Below are 12,347 nucleotides of genomic sequence, written 5' to 3'. Positions count from 1 at the left end.
CTCAGGCGACACATGAGCAGGCCGGAGGTGAAAAATCACAAGAAAGCGTACAGAACGGGGTGGATGTGACGTCCACCCCGAACGCAAGCTGGAGCGGCTCCGCCAGCTCCGCACGATACAAGGCAACAGTAAGTTGCCTTGTATCGAATGCCAAATGTAAGTCATCAAAGAGCAGTCCTGAAAACGCAAGAAAGGACAAGACAACCCGATGCGAAGAGAAGACAACCTACTAAGAGCAAGAAAATAGCGAATAGAAACACCAAGAACGTCATACTGTCACCGACACGAAGCTCGCAGGTGGGACAGCAACAACAAGGCTATCTGATTACCATAGAGATAGTGATACACCCACGTCAAAATACCAGACGCGAAGAGCCAAGGAGAAGGCCAAACCAGTCCCGTACAGGACCGGTCCGACCTGTCGAAAGAGTAGGAGCCGTGGAAAATGCCCTGGGTTCGGACACTTATCAAGCAGCGTCTGAAAATAATGCTGGGCCGGCCACCAAGGGACCACGAGGACTACTCTCCTAGGAAATAGACTCCAACCGAGCCAGAACCCAAAGCAAGAGCTGGACCGGGAGAAGAGGAACAGGTACCCCCACCTCGACCAGTCCTGCCGAAAGGCATCCACCGTGAACACCTCGCAGGCGGGTAAGGGCGCCATATAGAATGGGAGACGCCGAGACCATGTCGACGCAAAGATGTCCATGACCAGGAGCCCATATGTCCGGCAGAGCCAACAAAACAAGTCGGCGACGACCGGCCAATCTGCGAACAGAGGAATGAACAGAGACAAGCTGTCCGCCAGGACACAGGACACACCCCGGACATGAACCGCATGGCTAGCTAAACCTCGAGAATATGGTTGATACCTGGTTGATGGGGTTCTGGGAGTTCTTCTACTCCCCAAGCCTGGCCTGAGGCCAGGCTTGACTTGTGAGAGTTTGGTCCACTAGGCTGTTGCTTGCAGTTTGTGTTATATTTGACCTTTTGAAGAAATTTTCTGGATCAACAGCCACCAAAATTGTTTAATATTTTAAAAGTTTAAATGGGATTTGCACTGTCATGCCAGGTTTGCAGTGTAGTTAGCCCTGTGGCCTTCAACCATTCCTGATACAAGAGATGGCTTGGCTTTGGAATTATTTTTTGTTGCACTTTTTCCAGAGCAGCTATGTCCTCCTGAAGATGGAATCTCGAAGCTTGTAAACAGCAATCCAAATGGGGGTCACAACAGAGATTTATACAATTGAATCACTACCTTCCTTCACCGACTTCACAACAATTGAATCACCGACTTCAAGTTAGTCAAACCATAATGTAGAACAGAAAACAATGCTTCCTTTCCTTAAAGTCATAGGTACACTTTATTTTTCCAAGTGTTTGGTTAGCATTTTTGACTGCTGCTCCTACCTGTTGTGCAACTTTCAGTGAGTGGTGGATTTCGACTCCAAGGTACTTTTCTTCATGAATCTGCTTAAGGATTGATGATTACTTAAGAACTCCATTAATTTGAAGGATACTGATCGAGCCTGCAAGGTCAGATGCAACACATACAAGCAGAAACAGCTTCAAGTTAGTCAAACCACAATGTAGAACAGAAAACAATGCTTTTTTGCCCATACACTATAAACCTATGCAATTGCCTATCATTTCTGCAATTCAAAATCCAGCTGGATAAAATCATTAGGACAAATGGGGAGGGGGGATCATTGGCAAGTCACCCGCTTCCTGTCCTCATCAAGGACACTCGAAAGATGGTGGCTCTTAAGTAAATTCAGGTAAACAAAATTTCTTACTAGAATATATGTGACACAGTTATTTACAAATCATTACTACTAAATACACTACCATTGTATATCAATAAAAAATTTCTTAAATGAGATATCAAGAACTTTCCAAGTTTAAAAATGAAATGTAGTGTACTGTAATGCATCATCAGTACAAACAAATATTATTATTAAATTAAGAAATATGCACTACGATACTTACCATTATTTTTAACTAACTCGTCAGAAGACATACTGAACCTCTCTAATGTCTTGAAAGTTCCATGAATGTTCTTTTGAGGTTCTGGAACATTGAAGCCACGGGAGTGAAGGAACAACATTGCTTCATTCTGAGCATCGACAAGCTTTTCATTCATACTGTCCATAGAGTTAAGAATCTTCAACACATATCCATTTGGAAATATCTCCTTAATATGTGGATTGTTTATTGTTGACTCAACCTGTCCAGTATACATTAGAATAAATAATTAAGTTTATGATTTTGTAAATTTAGTTAGTAAATGATAAATTAACAAATTAAAATAATTAGTATCATAAACCTGTTACTGTGCAAGTTTAATTTTTAACAAGATTTATAAAATACAGTACAGTACTGTATCTGTATTAATCTTATACAACAACCTAAGATACCAAAGGCACAATACCTACTTACTATACCTTTATATGAAAGTTTTTGTCATCATAGCTGTTGAGTTCCTTGACAGATACAGTGGTAAGGCCGAAGATCCTGTTTACTAATTGTGGAATGTCACTCTGTTTCACTAATGGCCGAATTATTTGACCGGGTTGTAACATTCCTTTGTACGAAGCAGACATCTTGACCTGGGAAAAATATCATGTAATGGTTTTCTAACATCAGGGGCAGGAAACCTGTTAGGTTTATTCAGGTCTCACAAGGTCAACTACTGACCATTTCCAGGATGCAGCCCACAACAGCGGCTTAATTCCCAGGTAACTATTTACTGCTAGGTGAGTAAAGGCATAAGGTGAATAAACATGTGCCCATACATTTCTGTCTGATTGTGGGAATTGAACCTTTTGGTTGTGAGCCCACTGTGCTGACCACTGTGGTACTGGACCCTACATATACACCCCCTGTACTGAACTTTTATACTAAACAAGTGTGAAATGTTAAACAAAAACTAAATTGAAAAGAAAGCTTGAAACTAAAATATATAAATTCATAAATCATTGAATTGCCTTTTCATCTTGGCTGTCCTATGTAAGTTTATAATCATAACATATCAAAATTTAGTCTTAATTTAACATGGTAATCCACCTTAACTATCATTTACTAAACTGGAACTTTTCCTAAGTTATTACACCGAAACCCTAAATTATCTCCTTTCCTCTAGGCTTGCCTCCCTCATTTGAGTAACAGCCAGTTGGTTAACCAGAAATAAATACCTCTTTGATATCCCCAGGGTCAAACTTAATCTGTGTAAAAACACTATGCAAATTAAGGGACCTAATCTATGGAACTCACTCCCTAGTGAATTGAAAAGCTGTCAAACTTTTGCCTCATTTAAAAACAAAAACAAAAATTACCTAATTTCATCTTCGTAGTTTCCTACACTGAGCTTTAAATTTGCTCTGTATCTAGTGTTACCCAATCTCCCAATCTTTATGTACTTAATTCAAACGACTTTATCATTGTGTTCATTGCTGTCTTCTTTTATGTGCTAGCCACATGCTGCATTGTGCCTACTAATTTTTATTAAACTACCATTCAAGCGGTCATTGCAATCAATCTGAGCTACCTATGTGCTTTAATATAATATACCTACAATTTTCTCTCATCTTTTATTTTTTTTCATGCTATGTAACTTATCATTTTTACAAGTATTTACCTACTTAAAATTTTCTTAGAATAAGGACCTGCCCGAAACGTTGCGCGTACTAGTGGCTTTAAAAGAATGTAAATACTGTACTATGCTATGTATCCTCACAATCCCAATGTACCTTCTTGTATATATATAAATAAATAAGAAGAATAACTGAATATGACATTTATAGCTGTTATTGTTCAGTCCTTAGTGGTGCAGTGGTAACACACTCGCCCTGCACTTCCTGAGTGATTTGGCCTAGGTTTATATTCTGGCCTGGGAGGATTGACTAGGTGGTGATCCACAACTGTATGCTTCTGTTTACTCAGCAGTGATTGTGTACCTGGTTGTTAAACAATTGGTGGGTCATATTCTAGGGAAACTAGTGAGTAAGGCTTCCCTTTCCCATGAGCTATGGGAAGGAAAAGCTCTCAGCCTGCTAACAAGCATTAGCAGTCATCTGTTCCTGTCAAAGAACAGTACCACCAAGTCAAAGGTAATGATTGGAAAATGTAAAAGGGGAACCAGAAGAAAACTACCTTATATATGGGGCAGGTAACTTAAGGAATCATAGAGAAAATTACTTGAGAGTGTAAATAACTCCAGCACTAAGCCCAACTACAGAAAGCACATATAACCCAGATAACATCTACAGCATATGGAAGGCTGGCAAACATAAGAATGGCATTTACATACAGTTTATGAATTTGCCTGAGGGCCACCATCTTTAGTGGCCTCAGGTTTGTTAATGGTCGCCTCATTATTCATGAGGATTTTTCCGGCTGAATATTGAACTGTAGTGCTGTCTTGGCGTTTACAGCTATCGCAGGTAAATCGCAGGAATATTGAATATAAATCGCAAATGAATATTGAACTGTAGTGCTGTCTTGGCGTTCACCAAAACAGCTATCGCAGGAAAATGATTCATTGTGTGAAAAAGCATTTCCTCTTATCTGTCATGAATTGTGACTTGTAGAGCTTGAAACTGTTGCCCCTTGTGAGAGTTACAGAAGTCTCAATTATTATCTTCCAATTTGTTCAGTATTTTAAAGGTCTCAATATCATGTATAATTTGTAGTGTTGACAGTCTAAAGCCCCTTAATATTTCCTTTTATTAGTTCTGGAATGATTTATTTATGGAATGATTTTAGTTACTCTGCATTGAACTTTTTCAAAAGCAAATACAGTACTATAAGAATAATCACAAAAAAAAAAAAAAATGTGATTTGGTTATGACAAGTACCCACTAGGAAAATTAAACAAAAATTCCAAGGTTTACTGTTTCAAAACATTATCAAGGAATACAGGATGATGTGTTGAAACATGAAAATGTTCAGAATTTTTGTTTTATTTTCCTAGTGGATACTTACACACACACAGTGTGATGCTTTTCTGAAGGTGAAATTTCTGTGCTTAGGTACAGTAGAAAATTTAGTCTACATCAGACCAGGACTAGAAGACGCAGCACTCGCATGGGATTTGAGTTCTGCACCTCTTGAAGCTCAAATACTAACTTGAACTGAGGTTTGCAACAAAATTAATACCTAAAATAAGAAGATTTTGATACAAGAATAGGCTAAAGAAACAAAATTTAAGAACTCCAGAGGAAAGAAAGAGCAGAGAGAAAAAAAAAGAGCTTTTATACAATTTGAATCACGCCCTATGGCCTGGATATGGACATAGTGCTGTGCCTTATTATCCAATGTATTCACAATCATTATACTGTACATTGTTCACCAAGTTTACATTAATTTGGATAATTTTCTTTAGGTGCTTTTGGGTAATATGAAGGTGGTACCATTTGAGTTTTTCCAGTTGATATGTTCCATTCCGTTTTGAAAACGAATATTTGAAAAGCATGCAAATTTGAAAACTCAAAACACCACTATTTGAGAACTGGAGAATAATGTAAATATTTATCTTGGACCTAGCCTAAGGATTGTGAGTTGACCAAACCACACACTAGAAAGTGTAGGGATGACAACGTTTCGGTCCGTCCTGGACCATTCTCAAGTCGATTGTATGTCACACAATCGACTTGAGAATGGTCCAGGACGGACCGAAACGTCGTTGTCCCTTCACTTTCTAGTTTGTGGTTTGGTGAACATATTTCAGCCACGTTATTGTGACTCTTCGTCTGCATAAGGATAGCGAGTTTGTTGAATACAGGCCCAAGAGGTGTTGTACTTTTAGATACCATATAAATTGAAATATCATAACTGGAAATGTACAAGCAAGGCATCAATAACAGTTTCGTATCTTTATGCAAGTCCCACTGCACTCTTTGGGCCAGTATTCATGTAAATTGCACCTCTTAGGCTTTTATCTTAAAAATCCACAATCCTAATGTTATGTCAGGGTTCAGAATTCTGACACTTCTTAAATTTTGCTTAACTTACTGCATTTTTTCAATAGGGCCTGCTTCAAAAATAGTACAACAAATCTTTCAATGACACTTTATTAAAAAAGTGATTTGTAAACATATTCCTTGATTAAACTTTATGTATATATTATGTTCCCCATAAGTTACTCATAATTTGGGTAGTGGTGGTAGGGATATACTTTACAGCAAAATACAATGCATTTAAGCCACTACACACATATAAGCTGATAAACACATAGTGGCTTTAATGCTGAACTTTAAATCAAGACAAATGGGGATGCCTTTGACAAACCACTGACTTCCTGTCCTCGTTGAGGCCACTAGAGTGTTAGTGGCCCCTTAAGTTAATTCAGGTAAACATCAAAATTAAAATATTTCATAAAAGCAATTGCCTGCCCAATAACCATAATAGGTGAGAAAAATGGAAGTAATGAAACTTACTGCACATATCTTGCCCCATTGTTAGGGGCATTCCTGAGGCACGAGTGGTGGTGGTGGTGGTTGAGGGGCGACGACGATCCCAGGATTGGATGCACCCATCGAGGCATGAGTGACTGACACCCCACTACGTGCCTGCTGGATGTAAATAAACAAACGCACGTGGCACCTCCTCCCATTCCAGTGGTGTCTGGCCTCACAGACCTCCCACGGGAGTGAGTGGGTGTCTGTGTGTGCCCTCACAGACCCTCCCACAGGAGTAGGTGGGGACACTGCTACTCGGCGACTGCTTTCTTTGTTCACTTTTTTTTTTTTTTTTTTGAGATATATACAAGAGTTGTTACAGCGCCCAGTAAATCCTCCCCGGCCAGGATACGAACCCATGACATAGCGCTCGCGGAACGCCAGGCGAGTGTCTTACCACTACACCAAGGAGACTGTTATACATAAACATTAAACACTTCTCATTCTGGCAGGCGAAGAAACTCTCCCCTGATCATTCTTGCCTGCCCGGGAACTGTTTCACAATCTTGCTCGCCTTACGTTTCGAGCTGTTCCTAGCCAACGGCTTGCTAGACTACATCTTCGCCCCAGGCGCAAGTCTCACTGCCTCCACTACCACTCCGAAGACTACCACCAGGACAACCACGAGGTCGATCTCAACACAGACTCCAGAATCACCCAAGATTCGGGCGGCACAAACAGAGGTATTTCCCTCTGCAGCTCCCAACACTCCTACCATCACCATCTCAGCAGACATGCTGTCAACAAATGCTAACAGCACCACCAACGCTCTTGAAATACTGTAGTTTCTACCACTAATCCACGAAACCTGAGCCTACCTCAAGCAGCGAGACGAAAGACAAACAAAATCAACAACTTCGGATGTTGCGGACTCCTCAGACGAGGAAATCTTAGTAGGAGCTCCACCGCCGCAGCACAAATACGACACCTATTCGGTACAGCTAAATGAATTGTGGGGTTCAGTCCCTGAGCCCATTATGTACCTCTGTAACCCTTTCCACTACCGCCCACAAGATGGGTATGGGGTGCATAATAAATCAACTAAACTAAGAAACTATTCGGTACAAGACCTCATAGAGGCCACCTCACCAAATTCCAACGACAGCACAGCTCAGCCAAAGAAAAAACTGAAAACCTAGAGGTCAACACTAACCCACCAGCTCCATAACTGTTAAAGTTTTCTCCAGTATCAGCTATTTATACAGATAATGGCTCCATAGAGCCTCCACCCAAGGGCTCACCATAGCCCATACTACTTGGAACTTTTTATTCTGAGTAGCTGAATCTACAGCAACAACAACAACAGAATTATCACGAGTCTAACTCCAAAGAGTGGTGGTTCATTACAGACAATTGAGATACCACACATCTTCAACTTTCACCAACAACAATTTAACACTCGACGTGTCAGTTCCTTCCCTCACAAGACGCTTCAGCCTCGACACAGAGCAAACAGCCAGACTCCGGCCGCACCGAGCTTACACACTAGCTGTCGTCCCGCACTCCAGCTCCTCGACTCCGCCCGGATAGAGCTTCCATGCTCTCGTCCCGCATTCACAGCTCTTTACCACCAGCCTCATTCAGCTCTCTGCCCTGCTCTAAGCCTTATCACAACACGTCATTACATCTCCAAGAAACCGATTGCTATAACCGACTATACCAAATAAATATAAAAAAAACATTATCCTCTGAGTTTCATCGCCATACTTTTCACTTTATTGGACACGTCAGTGGCCTGAAGAAATAGGAACTCCATCACTCTTCGCTATTTCCCAGTATCTGGCAGCCAGGACGCACCCGATCCCTCGGGTGTCGTCGCCCATCATAATATAATACAATATAATAATGTTCAACAACAACAACAACACTCTTCTACTCAGAAGAGTCTGAAACACTTGTTCTGTACATCAGTATATTATTTACTGTTGATATTATGATATTCCTACTATTTATTTTGCAAGTTAGATTTTCTAGTGCTCCAAGAACTGACTTTCACAATACAGTCGAGGGAAGATGTATGGAGGTCTGCCCACACACGACTCGGCTTAAAAGACCTGATTCCCAGATTATTTACACTGATGGATCCTTGCATCAGTCCTATGGTGCAGCTGGAAGTGCAGTTGTTGTGACAGGGAGAAATGGTTCCTTCTCCCATGAGTGTGGAGCGCGTCTAAGTAACTGGGCCTCCACTCCTCAAACAGAATTGGTTGCCATAATCCTTGCACTCGAGCGCGTATATGAATTCAAAGTTGACACGCTAATTGTGACTCCTTGTCATCCTTGACTGCTCTCAGCTCCCGAAGGCATAACTGTGACGTGCTTATCTCTGAAGCTAGGCACATATATAATGAAAAAATAAATGATGGAGTCAGAGTCTGTCTCCTGTGAATTCCTTACCATATTGGTCTCCGAATGTATGATAGAACTGATGAGGTGGCCAAGAGTTTTGCTCGTAAAGAGGGAATTGATTACCAACTTGGACTGCCTTTGAGCAGCTTGAGGGTAGTAATATTCCGGAAACATAAACTAAATTTCGGAGACTTGAGGCAAAGCGAAATTCACACCAGTTACTCCATCTATCATCATTCTATTGTGCAAGAAATACCTCACGTCTATGGGTCATTCAATAATGTTAGCAGACTTCTAGATGTTACCACTGCTGGGCTTAGGCTCGGCTACAAGTACCTCTGGGAATTTGTAACATCTGCTGATGTAGATTTGACTAAATGTAAACTCTGTCAGCAGAACTATTCGCATACTTTGCGTCATTATATAATGGAATGTGAAAAAAATCGCGGAATTTAGAGATAACACCATCAATAGTGTCCAAGAAATGTGTAAGTACCTCATTCATAATGATGTGCTGCCCGAAATCTTAGCGAAGTATCCAAAATTTGCTTACTGAATTTCGCTTTTGCCGCCCAGTTGGGTGGGTGTGCAGCAAGACTAGTAACTGTGTGACTCACTATAGATGTAAAGTGCCTTGTATAGTGACTGTTGTGAGCCTCTTGTTGAATCACTTGTGACACAAAAGATAATTGATGTGTGTATTTGTGTGGGTGATTAAATATATATGTGTATGTATATATGTATACGTATGTATATATGTATACGTATGTATATATGTATACGTATGTATATATGTATACGTATGTATATGTACATGTATGCATGAGTATGTGTACATGTATATATAACATTAATAATTTTGTAACTAGCGTCAAAAGATTGTTATTTGCTTAGCTAAACGAACTAGAGGGCTCAGTTTCTGAACTGTTATGTGCCTCTGTAATCCTTTACACTACCGCCCACGGGATGGGTATGGGGTGCATAATAAAGAAAGAAATTGAATTAAGAGACCTAAATATTTTATTTACGAGAAGGTACAATTGGTTGGTGAGGTTACGTTAGAGTGATATTTTTACATTCTTGCAAAGCCACTAACACGTATATAGCGTTTCAGGTAAGTCCCGAAACGTATCGGGAAAAGGTACAGGTTTTATATCAACAAATAACTACAAAATAAATTGCCAGAGGCGCTTACACTGGTAAAAATATGTCTTGGGGAAGTAGGTAGTACAAGTTACGGTGGAAGTTTGAAGCACAAGGTAGGAAACTATGAGGATGAAATTAGGTACCTTTTGGTTTTACTTTTCAATAGGGCATGGGCTGGACAATTTTTTAATTCATCATTGAGCAAGATCCAAAGATTGGGTCCTTTTATTTGCATGGAGTGTTTACACAGATTTAGTTTGACGCTAGGGATATCAAAGATATGTTTATTTCTGGTGTTGTGCTCATGGGTTCTATTACACCTGTCAATGAAAAGTTTCAGATCAAGATTAGCATTTTGGAATTTGTACATGTAGATGGCACACGAGAATGTGTGGAGTGAGTGTATGTTTAGCATGTTAAGGGACTTAAACAGAGGGGCTGTGTGTGTGCTGTCTGAAGACAGAGTTTATCATAGTTCTGATAGCAGATATTTGCTGAGTGATGATGGGCTTGAGGTAATTTGCAGTGGTTGAACCCCATGCACAGATAGAGATAGATTAGCGCGTAGTATAATGAAAGGAGAGATCCTGTTAGTTCAAATTCAAATGTTTATTCAGGTAAAGTACATACATACAGGGTGTGATACAAATATTGATGAATTTATAGATAGAGCTGGTACATACAATGTCTAAAGCCACTATTACGCAAAGCGTTTCTGGCAGTTCTTTTAGAAGGTTAGTAAATATGTAAAAGAAATCACATATTAAGGGTGATATGTAATGGAGTGAAACAAATGACAGAAGTGCTTGAGATCATCTTGAGTAATTTGTCTGTTGATCATAACGCAAGTAAATTTTACCTCTTAAGTACTATATAACTGGGGTTCGGAGGTGTGAGCGAAACCCCGTGATAGGGATTTTTTATTTAAAATTTAATTTATTAATATATTGAAAGTGATGGAAATTAAATTGGAATTACTATAAATTGTTGATTAAATAATATACTGTACAATGTTAGAGTTGATTTGTTTTTGTATCGAGGCAGGTATTTTCTCCCATAATTCCATGTATGACTAACCATCCTGTGAGATGAGAATATCAGATGAACTTATAGCTAGTTTTTTATCTACACTGTGTAATCTTTCATATAGATAGGGTGGCAGCACATTGCTGTGTATATCTAAGTTAATGTGACGATACTGAATTTTGTAACTAGCTCATCAAGATTGTAACTTGCTTAGCTAAATGAATTGTGGGGTTCAGTCCCTGAGCCCATTATGTGCCTCTGTAACCCTTTCCACTACCGCCCACAAGATGGGTATGGGGTGCATAATAAATGAACTAAACTAACTCACATCTTGCTTATTTCTTTATAACTGCTACTTTCTTAATGTTAACTATTTATTTTTTCTTCATGTTGTGTTTCGCTCGACCTCAGAAATATTAATATTTATAGCTCTGTTTTTCAAAACCATATTTATTTATTTATTTATATACATATTGAGCACTAATCAAAAGGCTTGTCTAATTTTTCACAAAAGGCCAGTGTTGTCATTATGAAACTTCGCAGATTGTGATTAACATATACACAAATATCTTATATATATATATTACATAAATATAATGTATTATGTGTAGTACAAGGCGCGATACCAACCTTATCCTTGCCGAGTGAGAGAGAGACTGGGAAGATAACACTTCACCAGTGTAGGCTGCTGCGCTGGCGGACGTACACACTGTCCTTGGACCAACTCATAAGCACAGTCAAGTAATATTAATATATCTGTTGAGATGAATAGGTTTTTAGTATGTGTGTTTGTAGTCGAGGTAGTAGTCTAATTGTAAACATATTTTTTAACAACTATTTCATAGCCTAATCTTACGAATCTGATAAGAATATTTTCTCAAGGCCACTTGCCAGCATTCTACACTTATGTTCAATTTATATAATAAATAGTGTCATTTTGTATTACATAATTCTAGGTGATTTATCGAAGGAGGGATTAAGAGAAAAGTGGAGAGCCTACTTAAAGGGAGTCAATTCAGAAAGATCAGTTCATAATGTGATGGAATACAAGAGAAAAAAAATATTAAGAGGCAGATAGTTGAAACTGCCCCCAACACAGTGATACGAAACCAGGGCACGAGGGCAACCCATGGTTTAATAGGCAGTGTATCAAACCTAAATATTAAACATGAATGTATGGTGATTATCGGTTGTTTAGTTTACTTCTTTTATTATGCACCCCATACCCATCTTGTAGGCGGTAGTTGAAAGGGTTTCAGAGACACATAATGGGCTCAGGGACTGAACTCCACAATTCATTTAGCTAAGCAAGTTACAGTCTTGATGAGATAGTTACAAAATTCGATGCACATCGTCACATCAACAATG

At 39.4% G+C, this 12,347-nt stretch overlaps 1 protein-coding gene across 4 annotated transcripts in view; it reads right to left on the bottom strand.

Annotated features, from left to right (window-relative positions):
* LOC123745419 (hydroxylysine kinase) overlaps nucleotides 1-11,738 on the bottom strand; it is a 44,850-nt gene extending 33,112 nt beyond the window's left edge. Inside the window, exons 1-3 of one of the 4 annotated variants that reach the window (XM_045725977.2) lie at nucleotides 11,610-11,738; nucleotides 2,445-2,609; nucleotides 1,990-2,227 (exon numbers count right to left, since the gene is read on the bottom strand). In XM_045725977.2, the coding sequence (XP_045581933.1) occupies nucleotides 1,990-2,227; nucleotides 2,445-2,603 (397 nt within the window). In that variant the 5' untranslated portion in view covers nucleotides 2,604-2,609; nucleotides 11,610-11,738. Of the gene's footprint in view, nucleotides 1-1,989; nucleotides 2,228-2,444; nucleotides 2,610-6,437; nucleotides 6,747-7,173; nucleotides 7,229-11,609 lie in introns of those variants that run through there. The other 3 variants (XM_069300852.1, XM_045725974.2, XM_045725975.2) reach the window with 3 other exon arrangements.
* Nucleotides 11,739-12,347: the final 609 nt, after the last annotated feature.

This window comes from Procambarus clarkii, chromosome 44, assembly GCF_040958095.1.
Source record: "Procambarus clarkii isolate CNS0578487 chromosome 44, FALCON_Pclarkii_2.0, whole genome shotgun sequence".
Classification (NCBI taxonomy): Eukaryota; Metazoa; Arthropoda; class Malacostraca; order Decapoda; family Cambaridae; genus Procambarus; species Procambarus clarkii.
This window is presented reverse-complemented; position numbering and strand designations above follow the sequence as displayed.